We start from the raw sequence: 25,124 nt of genomic DNA on the forward strand, positions 1-25,124 counted from the left end.
TTTATATAGAAATCCTAACTACTTTAACCAAATACTAACTACCTAACTATATTACTAACTGTATTACATTTTCACCCTTAATACTCCCCCTCAATCTCAACTAGGAAAACTCAGTTTGAGATTGGAGCAGACCGATCAATGGCGCTAAGTAAGAGTAACCCAATTCCCCAGGTTTGGGTGCACCAATCTTCCAAAAGCTGAAAGCAATTTGCAAAGTACTTTAATCAGACATCATCAACTTCTTCTTGTAAAAAGAACAAGAAAACAACTGTTCCATCATGGGTGTGTAAAATGGCAAAAATGAATATCTTATCTGCTTCAAATGTTATCAACCCGTGTCCAATTTCAACTCATTCAACTTGATCTGGGCAAATAATTTTCCATTAATCTGTCACTTGCAGTTTGGAGTAGTGTGTAATAATGAAGTTGTTCATCTTGCTATTTCCAGCTTCTGACTCCAACCAGTGGACTGAAAACATGACATCCTTCCCCTGCCTCTAACAGTATCTTCACAAAGAACAACCTTCTATAAAGGAGTCGTAGCACACCCTCATGCCGGTTATAACAATTTCTTACGGGATTACCCTTCGTGAGATTCACCGTCAACAATCTCATTCAACTTGGCTTCGGCCTTTAATATTTACAAAAAACAGAAAATTAACAAACTATAGTGTGGCATCGGCCTTAACTATAGCACCACGGGATCGCCCTTTGTGGATTTTACCAAAAAACAACTTCTTTGAACAATGGCATCGGCCTTCACAATTGAAAATCAACATCTATGTAGGATTACCCTTCGTGGGATTTACCTACTCACATCACGGAATTACCCTTTGTGGGATTTACCGTTAACAACTTCTTCTACCTTTCGTGGGATTTACCTATTCACATCACGGAATTACCCTTCGTGGGATTGACCGTTCACAACTTCCTTCATCGTATAACCGGACTTACTGTAGATTCATGCTAACAACTAAGTTGGTTAGACTCTGAAAGTATAGGCTGAGATAAGAAAATATACTGCACAGCCACGATATAAACGAATTGTAAGTAATCCATCGGGATCTATTCCTTTGCTTAACATTTCTGATACCATTTGCAAAGCCCAAACTCGGTCTCCACAGTTCCACAGTGCACTAAACATGGTGTTGTATGAGCTCACATTCGGAGGACATCCCACTTCACAGTGCACTAAACATGCTGTCATATAGAGGCCAAAATGCAAATATGAGAACAAGAAACAACTCATGCAAGACACTGTTAGGTTTCTGATTCCCTTAGTCCAGGTCCATCAATGTTGTAAATGACAACACAGACTATACATTCATTTGTCGTATCTTCTGATCCATCAAAAAATGCAAGAAGATCATCCATGAACCAATAACTAAATGGTTGTTGCACTTTTGACGAGCTTCTAGAATGAGTCCTTTTGGTTTTCAATTGATCCCACAGAAGTTCAGCTAAGACTACCACAAAGACTTCACATGAAACGTTTGAGTTGGGCATTTCAACAAACACCTGGACTGCACCCATGTCTGATCTTTCTTCCATACCAGAGAACAGAGTAGAGATCAAAGAATTTACTGACCCATTCCTTCAAACAGTTGGAGTGCACATAATCATAACCTGAAGAGCTCCCAAGATTTGCAATCTTGAACAAACAACAACCATTTCCTATACAAAAACAAAGTACAAAACAGTACTTTCTTTGAGCAACAGTCCAAACTGAACAAATTGAATCCCCAAAACCATCTTCAAGAATCAGAATTACCAATTAAGTAATTAACAATTGTTTCTTCATGTACCCAATTAAGTAATTAGCAACACCACCTCCTTGAATCGAAAAACTGTGCTAGTCATCTACTAATCAAAGCAAGTAATTGAACCCAATTCACAGTCCACTGTTCTGATCAAAGATCTCTAAGAACCCTCCAAGAATCAACAAATCGAGTTACCCAATAATGAAATTAAGCAACTGAATCAGAAAAGCAACATTACCAGGCAAGTAGTGCAAACGCCAAGAGTTGCCCAACCGCCATGATTAAGATATCAAAGAAACCTCCGCAATCGGACCCAGAATACTAAGTCTCCTTGTACTGCTTTATGTACCTCTTAGCAAGATTAACGTAGAAGAAGAGCGGTTTCTTGATGTTGGATACCTGAATTCTGTTCTTCGGCACCTCAATCGATTGCGGCGGTGGAGATGGGACTCTCTGCATTTGCTCTGCTGCCATTTTGCGGGACTCTCTACATTTGCTCTGCCGCCATTTTGCTTTGAAATTTTCTCCAACTTTCGATCTCTCGCTTTCGATCGGGAATAGACTCATGAATTTGATCGGAAAGAAATCAACCCAGAAACACATCAACCCAGAAGTAAAAGAACGATCGTGGAAGCACCCAGAAACTTATCGTAATTCCTAACATCTAATGAAAATTTGGATAGAAACTAAGCTAGAACCAAATGTAAAATAATGGAAAGTGAAACCACCAGAATCCATGGCGTGAGCCTGGTGGCTCTGATACCATGTTAACTACATTGTAATATTTGGGAATTGAAAGAAAATCAAGAAGAAAGATGAAGAAAAGAAAGATCAATACAGAGAGTTTGAGAGAGAGAGAGAGTTTAGAGAGAGAAATAGGATTTGTATTAACTAACTCAAATGAAGATTACACATACTGTTTATATAGAAATCCTAACTACTTTAACCAAATACTAACTACCTAACTATATTACTAACTGTATTACATTTTCACCCTTAATAGGAAGATCCAAGCTGGGGCAGTTTGGTGTGTCTGTAAAAAGAAAATTAATGAAAATAACTTGAAAACTTTGAATTTTATCGAAAATGACAAAATAAATGGTCAAGTGAATAGTATCAGGATTGATTTTTTAATGTAAAAATATGATTTTTCGTTAAAGTGAACAATACCGAGAATTTTTCGTTAAAGTTCCCGCCTGTAAATGTAACGAACCAACATCTTAACATCACGAAAATCTTATACCCCAATCGAAAAGCACCCCGTGGGGTTCATGCACATGCACTCAAGTGGTGCCGAATCTGCCGACTGCCGATCGATGTCCTCCAATTTGAACAAAATTGCATGTCAAAAAAGAGGTACGTATACGGATGAAATACCGCGATGGTCCCATACCTACATTACCAATTTACCATTAAAACCCTACACCTTTGTGTTAACCTGGCCACGAAAATGATGACCGAAAGTTATCAGCTCAATCAAATGCAAATATAAAGGAATTTGTAGCTCAAATTGCTAGAAGTATTTAATCATCACTTGAGATTTAGTGTTCAAATCAATTGGGTTTTGGTGAGTACCAAAATGTTTCAGGTTTGGCTCATTTATATTATTTCTGCTCTAGTTCGGAAAAAAGCCTGTAAACGTATGCTCAAACTTAGTTTAAATGATTCTTTCAAGCTCGAGCTTGGCTAGACGAGGCTCTTGTGTATATCAAATGTAACTTGAGTCAGTAAACATTAATAAAAATAAACGTAAGAATAAACCATTGATGTAAATAATGAAATCATACGACTCACAATCTTAGCTCAATTCACTTATGAATTGAGCTTGAACGAGCTAAATACGAATTGATCAGTAATCGAAATCAAACCGTTCAAACCAATTAATACCCTAATTTCGAAGCTGGTTGGACTTTGTTGACTAATAATCCAATCAGTCAGTCTGGCGGCTTTGCATTTTGGTCTTCTTGTTTCATTGGGCCTTTTTCCAGTTGGACATTGTCTTACCTCATATCCTTCCGCTTGTTGACGTCATACTCTTTCAGGATTATTTTTACTCACCACTCTTAAATTATGGTAATATTCATTATCCTATTTTGTACTGTTACTTGAGTTTAAATATCGAGATCTGCATTGTGTATAAATATAAATCTCGAAATTTAAATTATAAAATGATGATAAATAGAATGGTGAGCATCGTAATTACTTAAACACAGTGAGGAAAATTATTTCAAAAAAAAAAATCTGGAGCAGCTGCCTGCAACACGTGAATAGGGTGCATCCAACGCGTCGCCACGCAAGCAGAGGATTTTTATTTAAGAAAACTAATGAAAAATGTTTGAAAATTTTTAGTTTTAACGATAAGGACAAAATAAAGGGTAAAGTGAATAGTATCAATTTTGACTTTTTAATATAAAAATATGATTTTTCGTTTTTTCGTTAAAACTCTATTTTTTATTTATAGGTAAAAAATTCAGCAGGTCTAGCTGCCCAACATTTCTCCAGTTCATTATACCAACGGAACGTTCACACCAATTACCAAACATCGGATATATGCTTCGTCTTTTCTAGTTTCTTAAGCAACCAGGTGACGGCGATGCTTGAGGGAAAAGAATCTGAGGCAGAGAAGAGAAAGCTGGCGGACGGCGATGGCGACGGCGACGTCTCGGGGAGGCAAAAACATAAGAAGGCGCGGGATGGTAACGGAGACGTCACGGCCGTGAAGGAGGAGGAGGTTGAGGAGTTCTTCGCTATCCTCGGGCGGATACGCGGGGCGGTCAGGCACTTCAAGAGTGCTAACGGCGGCGGCGTCCGTAAAGAAACGGGCGACGGATCCCGATTGAGGGCAATGCTCGAGAGTCACGAGGAAGCAAGCGGCGTCCAAGTGGGACCCAAGAGGGAGAATCGTAGGGTGGTGGAGAATTTGGGCTTGGATTTAAATGAGGATCCGAAACCGGAATGTGATCCAAGTTAGATGGGCAACTTGATGGGCTTTGTGCAGCTGTGGATATATGATTAGGCGGCCCCATTTTGTTTTGTAAATTGTAATTTGCAAAACAAATGCTTAATTTGGTGCATGTGGTTGCCCATAAATATGAAATTTTGTTTGGAAATTATTTGACGCCTTACTTGAGCAGACTCCCTTATTGTTGAGAAATCAGAATTTGACGTCTGCAAAAACTTTACGTTTTGTTGATTTAATGAAGTACTAGCCTTCATCCACGCACTAGGCATTTTTTGAATCACGGCGTGTTACGCGGACTTGGATTGTCTGCCCTCTTAGTTATGGTGCCCTTCCATGCCCTCCTATTTTGTGCGGTCACGGTTAAGCCACGTCAATATTTTATATTAATTTTTTAATAAGATAATAAGACAAAAAATAATAAAAATATAAAATATTGACGTGGCTTAACCGTGACCGCACAAAAATAGGAGGGCATGGAAGGGCACCACAACTAGGAGGGCAGACAATCCAAGTCCGTGTTACGCGTGACTTACACGTTTTAAATGTACTATTGTGCACGTGTGAAAGAATAGTGTATGAGAAGAATCAGAAAAAAACTAGACAACTAAAAATGTTGTAAAATACACTTTCAAGAGTTCATTTGAAAATACAAACACCTCAAATTATTCGGTTGTTATGTTTTAATTGGTTCATAGTTATCAAATTTTTTAAGTTTCTCTTACAAAAACTTATCTAAGTTCAAATAGTAATTTAATAGTATCGCAATCCAATCCCTTACGTTAAACTCATATAATCCAAAGTTGTTCAATTAAGAGTAGGATTCTCTCCTTTTTTTTTTTTTTAATTCCCTCATATTTGAACGGTTACGGTTAAGTCACGTCAACATCTTATATTAATTTTTTATAGTAAAAGAAAAACAAAATAAAAGAATATAAGTGAAGATGAAAGAAGGGGATGGAAAGAGAATAAGAGAGAATCCTAGTCCGTTTAATTATTGGAAGCAATAAGAGCAACTCCAGCGTGGGAGTTTGCTCGAGGGACAGGCCTGGAAAAGGGCCCGAGAGTCCGGGCTACACACTCCAGCGTGGGGGAGCTCGAGGGACAGGGGAGGCTCGAGCGCCAGACCAGTGGGGAATTGCTAGCGCGTGAGCCCGAGGTGGATCTGAAGCAAGGCTGACGTCATGGTGACGTCAACCATAATATAAAATTAAAAAAAAAAAAAAAAAAACTAAAACCCAGGCTTCGAACTCAACAGCTCTTCCCGGAGTTCGTCGCCGAGGTGATGAACACCCACAAACAAATGGCAGAGATGGGTGGCTGAGGTGTGGGAGTTGCTGAGCTTGAAAAATGGCACAAAAAAATGGCAGAGATGGGTTGCCTGAGATCAGGACCGTTGATGGAGGCTGAGGTGGGTGGGATGGTGAAGATGGAGGAAGAGAGGCGGCGGTGGGGTGGTGAAGATGGAGGAAGAAAGGCGAGGAGGGATTGGTGCGTTGGGGGCAGGGGGGAGACGGGTTGAAAACTGGGTGTGGGAGCGCTTGAGAAAAAGAAAGAAAAAATGGTGCGTTGGCACCATGTGAAAAGAAAGAAAAAAAGAAAAAAAAAGGTTTTGGAATGGTGTGCTGCACCATGTGAAAAGAAATAATAAAAATAAATTTTTAATAAAAAATGATACAACGAGACCGATTAAAAATCTTATTTGAAATTACAAATAAAATTATTTTTTATTATTTAGAGAACAAAACTAATATTTTATTATTAATTGCTAGGACTATTGAAGTGCAACGGTTGAGATACAAAAGACGGTTACCGTTCATTTAGGACAGTTACTATTCACTAGATGGATAGAATAGTGTATTACCTGAGGAAGGACTTCCACGATGGATTTGCTCTACCTACCATGTGCGGCGTGCCCAAATTTACTTGGAATTTTCCAAAAAAAGGCAAAAGAAAAGCCCTTTGCTTATGGACTTCTACCCACTCGCGGTTTCACGTGTCCAACTTCAAACGTCACTCCGATGACGCAAAATCTCTCACGATACTCGCATCACTCAGCACCAAAAGAACAGACTAATCAAACGTCAAGGCTATCAGGCTCTATAAATATAAACAGCAACAACAATAATACACAGGCAAACTGGTTGCTCTCGATCTCGATCTGTATTGTCGGCAACGCCATCGACGGCGTTGTCTTGTCAGATTATCAGGCAATGAATGCGGATAAGCGGAAGCGCGATGACAGAGGCGAATTAGAGGGGAAGAGAGCGAGAGTGGCCGAGGGGGAACGTAACGGAGGTCACGTGACGGTAACGGAGGAGGACGTGGAGGAGTTCTTTGCGATACTCAGGCGGATACGTGTGGCAGCCAAGCACTTGGGCAGAACGGCGTCCATGGAATGGAGGCCCTCATTCCAAGTTGAAGATTTTGAGGAAGGTAACGAGTCCCTTATGATAAAAGACCCAAAAAAGGAGGAGAAACAAACAGAGGCGGAGGCGGAGGCGGATTCGGGTTTGGATCTCAACTCACATCCCGTATGATCCACCAAACAAGGCTGAAACTAAACGAATTGTCTCAATTTTTTTGCTTTCCATTTTATATTTTGTTGGGATGTTTATTACCAGAACATTTTATGTCTAAGTCGAAGAAATATTGGAACGAATAATACTTCGTTTTGTTGATATGTTCTGTGTATATGAGTTCACAGTAAACATAGATTACCTTTAAATTCGATATGATCGGCTATATTTTTATGTTTTAATCTCAATTTCAAAACATTCTTAATGGAATAAGATAAAACCACAAACCTAATTCCTTACTCAAAAGAAGAGTGATCTTCAAACTCGAGGTCTCGAGTTTGAATCTCTCCATTGGCATCTATTGTATCATAAAAATCTTGAGCTTAAATCTAAAGTTGAGTTACCATGCAAACCTTAGTGAAAAACCTCCCAAGCCCCCTCATTTCGTATGTTATTATTTTGTAGTAATTTCATTTTCTAACTAACGGGGGACTGCAGGTTTGACTAGAATCCTTGGTGGGCTGGTTGTGCTAGATTGCAACCAATTAAAATGACTGAGTTTAGTTCATTGTGCCAAAATAAGAGATAGATAGGATTTAATAGAATAAGTTATGAATCCACAATAGAGTGGGGCTATCTAACCATCCTCATACATGAGTTACAATTCTTGTATTACAAATTCTAACTAATCTCGGCCAATCTAATATTATATCTCTAAAACCCTTTATCATCCAGCCCATCAAACGAGACCGTCAGTTTCTCACTTTTGAATTTTGATGACTAAACTTACATATAATATTATAAACAAATGTGAGTAATTGAGTAAGTCTTCATAATATAGTTTTATAAATGGAAGTCTTAACGAAATAGTCATAGTACTGTTTACTTTTAACGTTAATGATATTTTTACTCTAAAAAGTCACTTCTAGTATTATTTACTTACAATACTTTTTTATCTTTTTTATTGAAATTCGAAATTTTCAGATCATTTTCATTAGTTTTTTTTTATTTATAAATTTGCCTTACTAATCCTGAGATTCTTGTAACTTAGCTACTAAGGGCAAAGATTCGACCACTGCTAGTGGCTTGACGCAATCAAAGGAATAATTCTGTTTCGGTGGAATTTATGACAAAGACTGTAATGGCAGGTGAACTACTTGCAATTCAATTATATAATAAAACAAAAAACTACACTTAAAGATGGAAGAGAAAACAAGATCTCATAATGGATTTAGATGTATTGTGGTTTAAATTTGTTGTTGGTGCGAGTCGAATTTAAGATCTATTAGTAAAGCGAAATACTACGAGACCGTAGTATTAAGGGGTGGTTTGAGAGTGAGGTGCTTAAAAAAAAAACACCCATGAAAAAAAGCTGTGAGAGTTTTAGGTATTTGGTAAACTGAAAAAAAAGGGCTTATTTTGGAAGCTGCTGTGAGAATAAGCTGAAATCAAAGGAAAAAGCTGAAGCTGCTATTTGCAGCTTTGGAAAACTGGTTTTTTTTCAAAGCACACAGAACTACAGTGCTCCTTTAATGAAAAGACCCACTATCAGACTACTTTTTTTTCCAAAAGCACTTTTACAAAAAAGTTTACCAAACACTCTGCTGATTTATTTCACAGCCGCTTATTTTCACAGCACAGCCGCTTATTCTTACAGCAACTTTTTTTAAAAGCACAGTAATACCAAACCAGCCCTAAGTGACATCTATAATTATTAAATTAGGGTTACCTGTTTCTATTAAACTAGTTGCACTTGCATATTGGGCTTTATATCAACCCAATAAAGCTGGGGCCCAACAAAAGAAAATTATATGAAAAGAACTTTGAACCAACTTTGCCAGCTAGCTTTCAAAGATAAGAACAACTTGGCCATCGTTGGATTTTATATAAAAATATATGGATGAAGATCGTTGATGCTGTACATGTTGTAGATATTTGAACACGGTTTTAGATTCAGGAAAATTGTCGATGCATTTCTAATACATTTTTCATAAAGCAATAGCGATGGAAGCGAGAGAGATAATTTTTGAGAAATTAAAACTGGGAATGGAATCTTAGGACTAAGTGAGAAAGGGGAAGACTTGTTTACATTAAGAGTGTTTTGATAATAGAACGTCCCTTTCGCTTTGTTCTTATGATCGTTTTCGTTGATCATTTTGTCTTTGTAGGTCTTGGCGTAGTCCCTCTCATATGTTTTTTGTTCACTTTCATTTATTATCAATAAATTTAGTGGAGAAGGTACGGTTGGGAGTTTGTAGGTGTAATGGTCCTCACCTATTCGGAAATTTCTGGGTATAATGGTCATCACTCATTTGAGAATTTTTGCGTGTGAATATTTTTGCTAAAAACCCTAATTGAATAGCATTTGCATAGAACCAGGCATAAATTGCGTGACCTAACAGCAGTTTATAAATAGAAATAATAATAATTTATTGTGTGGGCTATAATATTAACGCAATAGGTATTTCCGTTCTTTTGCATTTTGCCAGCTGGCCTACCATGGACGGAGCTCATTGGTGGCAGGTGCCCCTATTCAAATAATTCGTTTGTTTAGTTGTAAGTTATAATTATATAATATACACCGATTATCTTTGAAGAAAATATATGTATCTAATATCCAACATACATTCATTCTACTTATATTCCATATCAAATATTATATGAGCAATAGTGCTCTTGTTATGTCATTCAAATCAAAAAAACCCTCTCCCGCCTATTATGTGCTTATATGTTTCTCATCACTTTGTCATTTTCCACTACTATATTGAAATTTTGTAACATTGAATTTATGATACATCATCATTTGAAACCATCTTTAATATCATATTGCATATAACCATACTATAATAAGATTTTCTTAATTGTTTTTTGTTGTCCTCACTAGAAGAAATTTCTAACTCCGTCCCTGTGATCCATAATGGGCACCACGTGCCACCACCATTAATTTATACCATATCCTCGGGCTATAGTAGTTCAATCCAGCAGACAACCACCAGTTTCCAAACACCGGGCGACTATAAAATTAGAAACCGGCTCGCCAGTGGCGTTGGCCAACTTTCCTACTCACACGTCTTTATTCAATCAAAGACCAATGCACATTGGAACACACGACACTGATCAATCCTTTTACTCACTAATTAGTAAATTAAAAACACTTTAGGAATACTAAAAACGTTTTTGACACTCTTTAGCGCTGATATGTGGTTGCTTAAGGTTTTTTTAAAAGAGACAGGTAAACAGTACCCGTAATAAAACTTGCATATTGACAATCTTACATTTTTATTTTCACAGCTACCAATTCTTACAGCATAATAAAAATAGTTTTGAAAAAAAAAACATAATCCCAAATTAATAATAGAAAAGTTAGATGTGCTTTTGAATTACAAAAAATACGTCAAGTGATTTTTTTATAGAGAACTTTAACGAAAGGTTTCCGGTACTTTTCATTTTAACGAAAAAACATATTTTTACACTAAAAAGTCAATCATTGTACTATTCACTGTACCTTTTATTTTATCTTTATCGTTAAAACTCAAAGTTTTCAAATTATTTTCATTAGTTTTTTTTTTTTTAATAATCATGGACATTTTCATCGAAAATATCGATATGCTTCTACGCAAAGCGCTGCACTACAAATCAAAAGTGCCTTTTAGCGAAGTATTACTGAAGGGACCCTAAAACTTTTCCAACAAACAAATACAATTAGGGAGTATTAATATAATTAGACACAAATGAAGGAAAGGATCTAGCCTGCCCTTCTCATTCCCCACGTCAAGTAGTCCAAAGCCAAAAAATATTCTCCGACTCGCACAGTTTATTTCTAGGCAAAAAGATTAGGGCACCAGTCAACTACAACAAAAGCTTCTTTGGACGCTACAACAAAAGCAAACTTAAGCAAATTAGCAATTAGGATGTCCACAAAATCTCCACATCTAACGTAAAAGTTGGATCGTGCATCCATTGTTCTCTCAGACACCAACAAATCTTTTAAAATATTGATCCGTCCATTTGCCAAACACACAGTTGCATGGTAGGTATACCTTTTCTTTTAATTTTTAAAAATATAATATTAAATTGAGGATATTTTTATTATTTTGATCCTTATTTATAAGAGATATTTTACGAAATGATCAAAATAATTGATTTTGGACAAACTCAGAAACCATTTTGGTTAAGATGCCTAATATTAATAAACAGACATATGCGTTATATACGAGTAATATGATATCACGTCGTAGTTGGACAATCATGTTGAATAAAATCTCCAATTTGTGCACGTTTTATACAAAATTAATGGAACAATATTTGGACCATGTAAAGGATCATGGACAAAATTAAACCTTGTATTGGAAAAAACTTTGTTTATGTATTGTCATGTCAATGAAATGTACTGTCAGCTAAGCACACTGTTCTAAAAATCTCCGTTTAGGCGTTAGGCGGCTAGTCACCGTCCCGATTAATGTCTAGGCGTTTGAAAATTAAGAAATGACACCTAAACCTGCTAAGGCGCCCCTAGACCGCCTAAGCATCCGCTTAGGTTGCAACTTACTTAGACAAAAAATAGATAACTTTCATTTTGAATTTTATTTTTTTCAATAAATTGTAAGAGACTTGTTGAATACTTAAATGAACATACATTATAGGCTTGCTCCCCATATTTTCATTATGTTTCAATACTTCATAATATATATGTCATTCTGTTTTATAATTTATGATGAAATTATATATATTTTAAGTATAAACAGACAATTATTTACATGAAATATAATAGATTTACTTAAATCCGTCTAGCGCCCGCCTAGGCCTTGCCTAGCTGTCTAGTCGCTAGGTCCTAACCCGCCGCGCGACTAACGTCTTTTAAAACCTTAGCTAAGCATATACCCACTTAAAGGACGACGACGACTTCATCGATTAGAGATATTACTAAAACTATATAGTATCTAAGATACGGCTTCTCTTAACCTACCAAATTAATATAACCTAAGCAATATCCCTGTGTTGGTATAGCTAAGCCAAATCCAAAAACCCTAAAACAAAAGCACGATTAGGAAGTAATCTAAATAATTAAGCAATGAGATAATTAGAAATTACGTACACACACCTACAAGTACAGCCAAACTTGTGGATTTAGGTACCTGACAAAGACAATGCCATAAGCAGTGCAAGTCTTAACTTTTTTGTGCCCGTCCATCAGGCATGTCATGTGGGTGGGAACTTTATGCCCAAGGCATGCTTATCTTACAAGAGCTAAGTTCAATCTTTTCTTTGTAGGGAGTGGTTCGTGTTTGCATTATATTACCGATTAAATGGGTTGGGCGATCTGCTTTTTTAGGTTTCCCATTTATTTTCCTAGTGGGAGGCTGAGAGCTTGATGCAGACCTCAACCAATATTTCTAATTTTCTACACGTTTTCACGAACCAAGAGTAGGTGGGGTAGGAAGGAGGGGGAGGAAGATTTTTTCCCCTCTTATTTTATCTCCCTTTCCATCTCCTTTTTTTTCTCTCTTTTTTGTTTTTTTTAATGTTTATGAGGGTTGTTGAACAAATTGATGAGAACAACGAAACAAATTAAGAATTTTTTTCGACTTTTCAACAGCTCTAAAAACTTGGAGATGGGTGCTAAGTTTTGTTATAGCGTCAAAATGAAGATCATAGAATATGTTGCACAACTTCAATCCATCAAATTATTTTTGAATGGTCTAGATTAAAAAGAAGGGATGAAAGGCTAGAGATGTAAGTATATATGGTACTCGTGAAATAAATATAGCTTGATCTATTCACAAAAAAAAATTACTACATATTTTATTCCCGAATTCAGCTAAGGAGTCAAAAGAAAAGTAAATGGACAATGTTTAATATATACACACACGTATATATGATATACAATCTGAGTCTAAAGTGTCATAGATATTGATTTAGTTATTTGGTCAGAGTAGTGTGTTTATTCTTACACTCAAATTCTTATTACGATGCACTTGTTAATTCTAGGATTACCTTGTAATGCACTTCAAAGATTGAAACCATACATATTTTAGCTACTCATTCGTGATTCATAATTTAAAAATAACATCCATATGCATAACATTTCAATAATCTAAAAACTGTGATGAAAAAAAAAGGTTCGTTGTGTAAAGTTAAAACGAAAATACGGATAATAAAACTGCTAACATTTAGTGGTTTAATAGATTTTGGTATGTGTAACCTTTGAAATAAATAATAAAATAAATTAGTTGTTGATCATTGAGTCGCACATAAAAAAAAAAACAAAACAAAACTTGGCTGTTTAAAAACAAGTAGGAGCTCCTGCTCTCATCCAACAGCAACTTGACAAGTGTTCAAAAAATTGAAAAATTAAAACTTGAACTAACAACTTGTACACTTGTCAAGTTGTTAATGGGTGAGAACAAAAACTCCTGCTTATTTTTAAGCAGGCAAGCTTTGTTCCATAAAAAATAAGTCATAAAATGTCCTTGTTTCTACTTAAATAAGGACATTCTTATTGTGAAAAACCTAGTTTAGAATTATTACATGTCGTATATTAAATGAAGTTCGAATTGCCGAAAGGAGAAGGAAAACTAAGTTTTATGCAAAGCATTATGGTAGGGCCTAATTGCATCGCGAAAAAAAGGTGGTAATAAAAGTAGTTGTAACATAATTTTTAGGTGTGGGCTTTAGTGAACAGAAAGAACATGTTAGGTAGGGACCTCGGGCAATCGTTTCTTCTGGGACTAGCAAGTAGGAAGCTTAGATTAAGTTTCTTAGCAAAAGAAAAGAAAAAGAGAAATGCTAAGGAAACTCTTTTAAATTGAAATTTTGTATGAATTTTTTCTTAAAAATGGTAAATCAATTCATTAAATTGTTAACGTGTGTTTGTTAAAACTTAAAACCCATTTAATTTGATATCATCATAATAAAGAGGCAAAACTAGTAGTGGTGATGATGGTAAATGAGTATTACAGGATACCCATTAACAACCCAATAGGTTGATTTGCCGTCTCTACTCTCTGCCACCTCATATTTTATTCACAATCTTTTATAATGTTGGCACATGAACGAGCGTTAAACTATAAGATAACAAAGAGTTCATAAAAAATCTTACTTAGGAGAGTTCCGTTAGCATTTCTCTAAGAAGAAAATTAGGAAGATTAGAGTCAAGCAATCTAGACTATTAATATGGAAATAAAGTTGGAAAGATAAGTAGGAATTTGTACCTTGCCCATCAAGATTATGTTGATAAGAATTGCTTTCAAGGAATTTTCGTGATTCATAAATTCTGTAGAGGGGAAGAACATTATAGACGTAAGGAATGGGGCACCAGTGCACCACGTTACGTTTTTGTGTTAGATGGGATTCCAAATTTCTTGAAAGCAAAAGTAATTAATCATGCAGAAAATGTGACTAACATCCTGATAGCATTATGCAGGTTGGAAAAAGCTAAAAACCCATAAAGATTGTCCCCCCTAATTAAACGAACAACAATTCTGTGCACGAAAAATGAACACACCAGTTAACTAACAAACTTCCATGTAACTCACATTTGTACATGAAATTTACATGTATTAACGAGTGTGTCGATTTTATGTGTCTAAATAATTGCCCCGAATAAAAACTTATGTATAAATAATTCAGAAATCTTTAAAGCTAGGTTTTGAACTACGTGTTTAACGTGTTTCTTTACTTTTTGGTAACAAAACTATAGCAAGACGTCTTGGTATGCCCCACGAAATTATTACCTAATACGAAATGCATGTTCATAAGAAAAAAACTTTAATGCATTATCTTCTATATGTTTCTAGTAAGAGGGACTTGTAGATTTTACTCTAAATTTGTAAGGATTGTCAATTTATCTTATGAATTTTAATTTTAGCTATTTATACGTCTAAACTTTTATAATTGGTCAATTTATCCTTTAATTTAAATTTTATAATTGCAAAAAGGTAATTTGATACCTTATGTGGATAACATATTCTTTTTTTCTTCTTCTTCTTCTCTTCTGCTAGATCCCTCTGCACATTTTTTAATTGAATTTTATGGTTTAGGGTGTGGGGGGAATTAAAGTTTAGGAGGAAAATTTACCAACTATAAAAATTCATGGGATAATCGGTTCAAATTATAATTAAGAGAGAAAATTGACTCATTATAAAAATTAGAAAGTAATCGACTAAAATTAAAGTGCAGTATAGAAATTAATAATTCCTTGCAAGTTTCAAAGAAAGGAGGGAAACTGACGATACCTCTTCTAGTAATAGCTTTGGTTTTAAGCAACCACTTGTTCTTTGTAAATCTCTAAATCTAGAGTAATGATATTCATACTATGTTTTTATATCACATTTCTATATCATTTTAGATGGCATCTGATGTGAACAACCATATTATTTGAAAAATTTGCAAAACCCAAGAAAATGAATAAGAAATACTCCTCGTATACCACAATCATTATTTAATTAACTAGTTTTTTTAATTATTAGTTTATTAAATAATGAATTTAATAAACTAAATTTAAAAATCTAATTAATTCAAATGATATGCCTGTTAACATAAAATATCATCTAATATGGAATGAAAATATATTACAAAAATATAGTATGAATAACAACGATTCGGTTTTTGCAAAACTACCAAAGCATACAATGTTTAACAACGGCGGGTCAGCAAAGCAAGACTTGTGTATTATGTCCGTACGTGGACAGCATCATTTTGTTCTTTTTCTTTTACCTGTATTCTCAAATACTGATGGGCGGAATATGGCGGTAAAGAACGGATCATTTAATGGACCAACGCAAGCAGTATAGTCGGTCAGCCGAATCTGATGTCGTTTGCGAAAGCAAAGTACTCCAATATAAATACTATTTCACATGTTATAATAAAAATAAATGAGAACGTAGATATTATAATATGAATACAAAAATAATGTAGTGTGATGTTATAGATACACGAAAAAATTATTCTAAATACACAAAGACGGCCTTTCAATTTTCTTTCTACAATTGTCTATTGGTCTATATTGACTTATTGTTAGTTGTTTAAAAGCATCTTTAAAGAATATGTCAAAATATCCAAATCAACATTACAATAAAAAAAAACAGTAACAATATTTTCTAACCGAAAATCCAAATCTGATGTGGCATGACATTGATTTGCAGCCTTCACCCTTGCAACCAAAGTTGACAGTAGCTTCAAAAAAAAAATTTAAATGATTGTTAAATGCATTTTCTTAATTTTATTATTGTTTTTTTAACATTAATTATAATAGCTTAACGTAATAAAATAATAGTTTAATTTGACAAATCAGGTGAATAGAAAAACTATAAAAGATGTCACATCGTCATATATTAAATCTAAATTTTATATTTAAAATTTGATATCTTTTTTGAAGATGCTCTAATCTCTCACATTTTGTTGTTTACTTAATTTTTATACATATTAGTTGTTACTTGTTGCGCGATGCATGGGGCGATGCATCAATATTTTTATCATGCATGACATGAATAGAAGATACTAAACAAGGTTAGACAGCAGCCTCCTCCCAAGAAAACGAAGGGTCGGGCGGCAGGCCATGTATTTTGATGATTAATCACTGTCTTTACACGTAGTTATTTAAGATAATGTTGAACAACTATTTTTCAAAAAAAACAATTGAATATTCTTCAACTAATTTGATTAAAATAATTTTAATATTACATTAGACTTATGCAAATAGAATTTTATCAGAAAGAAGATGCCGGTAGCCCCGAAAACAATCAAACAAAGAGAAAGGAGGAAAAGTAGGCTCTCCAATATTGCAAGCCACGACTAAAATGGAGCATTAAGATTAATTAATTTTAACAAATAAAATAATTGAGTTAAATTGTATTGACCCAGTTTTAATAAAATAAAGAAGAAAGTAAAGGAGATGATAAGATCGGATACTGTGAGGGCGTGCTGCCACCTGACGAGACGGTTCAATCAAAAGACGTGGTCTGGCCAGACTGCAAAGCCATCTCCACACCCCCAACTAAGGATTTTTTTCGAATCCTCTTTGTAATGATTTCGAGAATTCTTTGATTATATTTGTTCATCATCTATTATGCAATTAGAAATTATTATAAATTTTTTTTATTTAAAATTAAATATAAACAGTATCTGACAAAAACTGGTTGCACGATGTACAATGAACATATGTGATTGAATAATCTCCAGCATCCTCACAAAGATGATCCGAATCCACACCCTTCGCACGTTTCCACTTTACCTTCGTGTATTAAAAGCATTGCTAAAAAATTTCCGCTTGATGCCGTTTAGGTGTCAGACAGTTGATTACAGTCTTGATTAATTTTAAGCATTGTAAATTAAAAAAGAGTGTTTAGACTTGGTTAAACGATTGCCTAAATCCATCTAGATTGCGGTTATTACTTAAATAAGAAATAGACGACTTTCAGCTACAATTTTATTTTTCAATAAATTATTCAAGTATTAAACAATTATTGAATATTTAGATGAACATGTATAATGATTTCTAATGTTTTAACTTATATCTTGACCGGAATGTTGTATAAATTTATCTCAAAGACATCGATGTAATTAAAAGTGTAACCATTTATCATGGCCGGCATAAAACTGGAGGAAACAAACTTGGAGTTGCGCACTAGGCATTGCCGTATCTTACGAGTCCTCGTCAGCACGATCCACACACGCACCCAACTCCGAAAAAGACAAACTTGCCATCCCCGTGAACCGTGAAAAACACGTGAAAAACGCGACCTAAATGAACGGAATTTGGGGGCGGATTAGACCTTCTGCCCCTGCATCATGTGATTGCTTTTAAAACCCATCATCGCAACACGCGGGACCCCGTTTGCCCTTCGCATCACTCCTTCTCTACCTCCCATCATCTACGATTGTTGACAAAAGATAATCATAAAATAAAATATAAATAATCTGGCGCCAAAAGTAAGTAAATACAAAAAATAATGGACATTAGGGCCACGTGGAAACGTGGAGGCAGATGTCCCGGCGGCAAGTTGACAAACCTAAAAACAAGAAACAGTAATGTATCAATAGAGTAGCGGCTGCCATACGTACGTACGTTTAGACTCGGACGTGTCAGGCAACCATCTTTACGTAATGCTACGAAGATTAAATTTATAAATAAAAATTTTAATTAAATTATTTGTTACGAATAGAAATAAGTACGTTTAATATTAACGTTTAAGTCATAATACAATCTTTAATTTACATGTCGTTTAGTTTTCAAAATTTGTCTATAAATTTAACATCTCTAGCATTACTCTTGGTTTTTCTTCTACAAATTGAAAATTTTCCAAGTTTCCGATGTTGAAGGCCACTTCATGTGTAATCGAATAAGTAAAGATACATAAAATTATACATTTTCCTTACTTCTAATACGAGAAGTGGAGTACCGCTTAAATACAGGGCAAAACTCTTTTGAAATGGAGTTGGAATGCTGTTTCAGCCTTGGCATGCGATGTATATGCCAAATGTAACTGAATTTATCTATATATGTTCGTATACTGGTCGTATTAACTTACGGTTACGGTTTCATGTAATAGTAGTCAATACACAACTCATAATATTCATCTTGTAAACTAGAAGTATACTTTATCAAAGTAATACTTGTTGAATGGTTTTGGTATATTTAATGTTATAATTAGGTATACATGAGCCTTAATATCGTGCAATTGTTGAGTCGTGTTTGCAATTGCTACCATTAATGTGACAGTGCTATAAATATGTAACAGACGATAACATAATATCATGTGGAAACTATAAGGTGGCCCCAAGCGAGAAGCATGAGATCGAGGAAGAGATTGATGCGGATTCTTTTCCCTCCTCTCACAGTTTTTTTTTTTCTTTCTCTCTTTACAAAAATGAAATCTTAAGCGTTCAAACCGGAGAGGTAAAAAGAGAAGGAAAAAAAAGGGAGAAAATCCTTGCTCGAAAGACATACGTGGAAATGTTTGTGCTCCGAAGGACGATTTGAAAGAGTAGGGAGAGTAAAATATGGATGAGGTTGTCCTCCCACCCGGCGGCTACCTTTTGAATTTTCATACCAAACAACCCTAAGGATGAAGAATGTCTTCGTTGACGCGGTTGTTTGATTCCACAAATTGCAACTAGGGACATTTTTCTTAAACGTCCCTAATAGGCTAATTGAATCATGCTACATTAAATAACGAGTGGTGTTAATTATTTGGTACATATGTTGACTCTTCCGTCGAGAAGATGGATTGTATGGAAATAAATTTTCAAATATTGAATTTTATATGAAACAATATTTTTTTACCCCCGCATGATCCATATGACCATTGGGATTAGTGGATTCTCAAATCTTTCCGGACCCTTTAAAGTATATTGACTTTGTTGTTTTTCTTGGTGCGGCACATAACGTAGTCACATTCGTTGTTTATTATGAATTCGGATCCGCTATGGATGTTAGGTTCAGAGCTTGAGAACCAAGAAATTCAAGAATTTGGTTTGTGTAAAAGAGAAATTGGAGCCTTTGATTTGTGTCAAGTGGACCATTGAACAGATTTAATAAGAACCGTTGAATTCAATTTAAATTGTCCAGATTGCTTGATCCTTGAACTTCGGACAGTGAGTTCCGGAGTGAATTGTAATCCGTTTATTATCTTAATTTTTTTGATAAATGAATTACAATTGTTGAATTATAGAAAAATTTGGTAAAACTTGATTCATGTGTAAAGTAATTATGTGCTATTTTGGTAGCTGAATCAAGAATTTTACATGTTAAGCATTCGATTTGAATTAGTGACTCAAAGTAACCTTGCTTTTGGTGTAAATTAAAAAAAAAAAGTTATGTCCATTATCAAAGCATGGTTTAAATGACTCACAAGGAATTTATAACACATACCTAATCTTAATCTTTATAACTTTGTAATTTTCCAAAATCCCGACTTTATATATTGCATAAATAAATAAAAAAATTAGCACTGATATTCCAAAATTTTATTTTGCACTTTTTAGAATTAAAAAAAAATACAAATATAAAATGCGCATAAAGAGAATTTTAAAATGCGAATAATAATTTTTGATAAAAAGAGGCAATATGGTATTGTTCCTTTGGTGTACTACTACTGTACTACACCACGGCACTTACGCTATTTCATTTGGTTTTGGTGCCCATCAACATCATCACCCACACAATCAACCACCCAATAAAGCTCTTACTGGAATTCCCGATCAATACCTACAACTTTCTCTTCCACACCACCCCGTCCCCTTTTTCCATAAAGTCAAGTCCCGCCCCGGGTCAATTCCATATCTAAATCCACCTTAATCCAACCCCCTATCCAATCCCATCGATTCCATTCTAAAACGCCCAACCCACTTTTCCCAAAGCACCCTCGCACTTGCCCATATTTTCATTCTTTTTCGGGATTTTTAACAAAACACTTCTGTTATTGTTCACTTTTAACGAAACTGACATTTTTACTCTCAAAAGTCACTCATGGTACTATTCATTACAATACATTTTTGTCGTTTTAATTAAAACTCAAAATTTTTAAACTTTTTTCATTAGTTTTTCTTCCTCTTTCACTCACATGTCGTGAAACAAACCGAAACAACTCGTATGCAACTATTGTTATATTGTTCTTACACTACTGTTATAACGTTTTGTCCTTACACGTTTACACTACTGTTATAACATTAGCTCAGAATAAGAGTGTTGTTATACATATACCCATTTTTACTTTTCTTTTCATTTTAAAAAGGGGTGTGATATCCACACACATCTTTTTACTTATCTCACACATTTTTGGTTTTCAGCCATCGGATCGGATGAATTGAAGAAGATCAACGGATAAAAATTAACAAGAGGTGTGTGAAAAGTAAAAAATGATGTGTGGATAGCACACTCCTTTAAAAAATTTTGATTTAAAATTACAAAAATTAAAGAATAGCACTATCTTTAAACAAACGCACCGCAACTAATAAAACCACAATCTTTTAGTCAGCCGAGCCGAGCCGAACAGACGGAAAATACGAACCTAACAGCGCCGGGATTGACTAGTACGGGGTAGGACCCATGACTGACCGGACTCCAACCCGGAATTCAATCGAGTTAATAGAAACAAATCTGGAAACAGGGAACCACCATATAAAAAAGCAAATAAATAAAAAAGGGAAAAAATGTGAAAAGAAAGGCAAGGCGTCCGTGATGGACTAAGTATTCCATCCCACGCGCCCTGCGTCACATCACCACACACACTCTTCCTTTCTCTCTCTACTTTCTCTCTCTACATTGTCCCCTTATATAATCCTTCTCTCCTCGCTTTGTCACCACCACCACATCCCCACGCTTCATCTGAAAAACTCTCCTCTCTCTTGCGATTGGTAATATTTCACACATGGAGGACTACACCTCAAATAACAAGAAGCGGGTCCGAGATAACTCGGACGACTCGGCCGAGGTGAAGCGGCTCAGGGAAGACCTTCTGGGTTTTCTCGACGACTCGGACGCCGATCCCACCGCTCAGGACCTTGACTCCGTCATGAAGAGCTTCGAGGAAGAGATAGCTGCCGCAACAAATTCTTGTCGGTCGTCGCCGCGTCCGGCATCGGATACGGAGCAAGCATCGGAGACCGATCCAGCTTCCGTGCCGGTGGTTGACCTGACGTCAGAGTCCGGCGAGTCAAATCCCGACCTTGGATACCTGCTAGAAGCTTCGGACGACGAGCTGGGCCTGCCTCCGTCGGAGAACTTCAGCGACGAGGCGGCGAAAGGCGGAGAAAACGAGTTGGTACGAGTTTCGTCCGACTTGTCCGGTGCCGACGATATATGGCGGTTCGACGATCCCGTTCCGAGTTACGACTCGTTGTTTTTAGGAAGTCAAGATAAAATTAACTTTCACGATAGCGGATCTGAATACGATGCGTTTGACGGCCTGTTCGGAAACAACGACGTGTATTTTGACTCGGCTGATTACGGCGAGTTTTCGTGGCGTTTCGAAACACTGCCGGCGCAGTAGCTCGAAACGAAACGGTGCCGCTTGGTCGGAATACAACGCCGGTCCGATCTGTAAATTTTTTTTTAAAAGGGGATCGTGAAAAGAAATATGTAGGACGGTTAGAGTGGGACTTTAGGCTGATATGGAAGATGACAGAGTCACAAAGATATTCGTTGGCGCCAAAAGAAAAATTGAAAAAGGAAATTCTTGGGAATCTGTTCTTGTTAAAGGATTAAGCAAAATTTATTTGGTTAATTTTAATTAAATCAAGATTATTGGGAATATATGTCAAATTACCATTATCTCATTCAGATGCTTGACCAATTCCCAGATTTATCTCGTCCAATTTGAACTCTTAGGAGGACAAGATTTTTGAATTTTCACAATTTAAACACTGTTTACAAAATTTGATTTGAAATTTTGATTTACCATTATTTTTATTTTATGGAAGACAACGATAGAAGGAGGGTTCAAACCTGAGACCTAGTTGTGGGATCGAACCTGAGACCTGGTTAACACGTGTAACTTTTTAAATTAGGTTTATTATATTAGCATCTCATAAATTGTTGAATAAACTCTACGTATTTAATACATCCCATATTTACTTTTTCAATTAAAAATTATCTTAATACGCCCCACTTCCTTCCCCATAATACCCTCACACCCCACATTCTTAATATACATCTTACATTTTCTACACACACCCCACATTCTTTATACATCTCACATTTCTCAAATCTTATAACACTCATTTTTATTTTACCGAATGATTTCAAACTATATGAACTTTAGTTTGCCGAATGATTTCAAATTGAATGATTTAAAAAAACTGTTTAGACTCATTTGAATGTTTTTCAATAACAATAATAATGATTTCAAAGCTTTCAAAACACCGATTTCGTGTTCCATTCGTCAAAAATAATTATTCTCAATCAACATGTTTATAGTTTCATTGCTTAGGATTTTATTCAACAATGGAGAATGAGAGGGATTTTGATAGTTGAAATAGATAAATAATACGTTAAAAGAGATTTGTAGTGTATTTATAAAATTTTTATTATTTTTTAAACCTAAGAATGTCAAAATTGTCATTACATAGTAGAGTAAATAAATCATTAATATTAAATTTTAATATGGGGTGCATTCAATATTTTTTGAGATGCTAATATAAAAAGCCTTTTAATTATTCCTAAATCATCCGCGTGATAATTTGTTTGGGATGTTACAACTTACAATTACTTGCTTTGAACTATTTAGTATACGGTTTAATTATATTTATTTCAATTATAAGTGAGATTTTAAATTCTAATTTTGTAAATAATGAGGTCGAAACCATTGAATTATTATATAAAAAAATAATATAAACCTCACTTTGAATAGATTTGGAGGACAAAAAATTGTTTATATGTATAATTTGTTGATGTTTGTCAAAATTATAATGTTCAATGAATTTTATGAAACGAGGGGATTTCTAAGGTCGCCTCTTATGGGAGAAATTTTTAATTATGACGGGAATACGGATGGTACATTACGTATTTTTATGCAAGTGGTAGAAAATTTAAATTTTTAAGTTATTAACCTTTTAACACACATAACTCACCATTTATATAGGAACACATGATATATCACCTCTTGTGACGGTCACATTGAAAAATCTCTCCTTGTATGGAGGATTCAATGGGATGATGTGGCATGATTCCAGCAGTGGGCTCAAGTTCTTTTTTTGGTTAATTAAGTGGCCCAAATTAAAGAGGCCCAAATATATTATACAATGTCATCAAAGTTGGTGGACTAATTGTTTTAAATTTTTCCCATACACGTGGCATATTTTGAATCGATTACTTTCTAAAGGATAACTGTTATTTATGAAAAAAAAACTAAGAATTGATATTTATCCATTAAAACTCAAACAATCGACAATTAAATAACAATTAAATTTTATGTTGAATCGATCGTTTATTTGATATATGAGTGATTAATTAATCTTTCTGCTAAAAAATACTTGAGGAACCTTTAATTTGCTTATATTTTTTTTTGCAAATAAAACATTTACACAGTGTTTTAAGAAAAAGAATGATTATGGTTTTGACATGTATTGTAAATCGTTTAATTCATATGGTGAAGGTGTACCAAGGCAGGAGCAAAGTATTTTCAAAAGAAAAACCTTTTGATGTTAACATATGTTCCAAATATAAATTTTTATTTTCATTCAACAATATTATAATAATTATTAGCGTGAATCTCACATGAGAGAGATGAGGGACCTTACAAGAGTATAAAAGTATGTTGAACTACTTTCAATATTGCCTATTAGTCTTGTGGTGAAACCTCAACTTTTTTTACGATATCATAACATGTTGTCCTATGTGCTCGTATTAGGTTTGAAATTAATCCCACATAGAGAACATGAAGGAACTTGCATGAGGTCCTAAACTTATAAATAAGCTGAATTACTTTTCGTATTCTCAATTAATTTTATAGTAGAATTTCAACATCGAATGATTGAAATAAGCAAACTATTGAAGAATAAAAATAATTGAAGGGGAAACCAAATAGAAGGGTTGTACCCATGCCTATCCTTTCGCTATATTGGAAGAAATTCGTTGTTTGCAACACTTGTTATCGCGGTTTGGACTCATTATATTTGGCCATACATGGCAATGATTGCACTAGAATCACGGCTACACATGCGACACACCCTCCTCCTATCCCACTCTCCTCTTTTTCCTCTGTTTTTTTATTTACATGACATGATTTTATCAGCTATCGTAAATTTTAAATAATGTAAAATCGCCGCAATAAATAGAAATAATAATGAGTAAAAGGGTGCATAGACAACTCAAGGTAAATACAATAGTGGACTCGTCGTGAGGCCTTTTAACACTTGCTATCAACATCTAGAAATGCTAAAACATCT

The 25,124-nt window shown here is 35.0% G+C and overlaps 3 protein-coding genes across 3 annotated transcripts; all 3 read left to right on the forward strand.

Annotated features, from left to right (window-relative positions):
- The first annotated feature begins 4,206 nt into the window (after positions 1-4,206).
- LOC126608110 (uncharacterized) lies at positions 4,207-4,873 on the forward strand. The gene has a single exon (XM_050275887.1). The coding sequence runs from the start codon at positions 4,354-4,356 to the stop codon at positions 4,729-4,731; it is 378 nt and encodes a 125-aa protein (XP_050131844.1). The 5' UTR covers positions 4,207-4,353; the 3' UTR covers positions 4,732-4,873.
- A 1,852-nt stretch (positions 4,874-6,725) lies between these two features.
- LOC126606575 (uncharacterized) lies at positions 6,726-7,402 on the forward strand. Its single transcript, XM_050273976.1, has one exon. The coding sequence runs from the start codon at positions 6,741-6,743 to the stop codon at positions 7,257-7,259; it is 519 nt and encodes a 172-aa protein (XP_050129933.1). The 5' UTR covers positions 6,726-6,740; the 3' UTR covers positions 7,260-7,402.
- A 14,120-nt stretch (positions 7,403-21,522) lies between these two features.
- Positions 21,523-22,514, forward strand: LOC126608851 (uncharacterized). The gene has a single exon (XM_050276863.1). It carries the CDS (start codon positions 21,608-21,610, stop codon positions 22,226-22,228), a length of 621 nt encoding a protein of 206 aa, XP_050132820.1. The 5' UTR covers positions 21,523-21,607; the 3' UTR covers positions 22,229-22,514.
- Positions 22,515-25,124: the final 2,610 nt, after the last annotated feature.

The sequence above is a fragment of the Malus sylvestris genome, chromosome 16, assembly GCF_916048215.2.
Source record: "Malus sylvestris chromosome 16, drMalSylv7.2, whole genome shotgun sequence".
Taxonomy (NCBI): Eukaryota; Viridiplantae; Streptophyta; class Magnoliopsida; order Rosales; family Rosaceae; genus Malus; species Malus sylvestris.

Bases quoted from the DNA above. Each gene is read 5' to 3' on its own strand.
- LOC126608851 (XM_050276863.1), top strand. From the start codon at position 21,608: ATGGAGGACTACACCTCAAATAACAAGAAGCGGGTCCGAGATAACTCG.
- LOC126608110 (XM_050275887.1), top strand. From the start codon at position 4,354: ATGCTTGAGGGAAAAGAATCTGAGGCAGAGAAGAGAAAGCTGGCGGAC.
- LOC126606575 (XM_050273976.1), top strand. From the start codon at position 6,741: ATGACGCAAAATCTCTCACGATACTCGCATCACTCAGCACCAAAAGAA.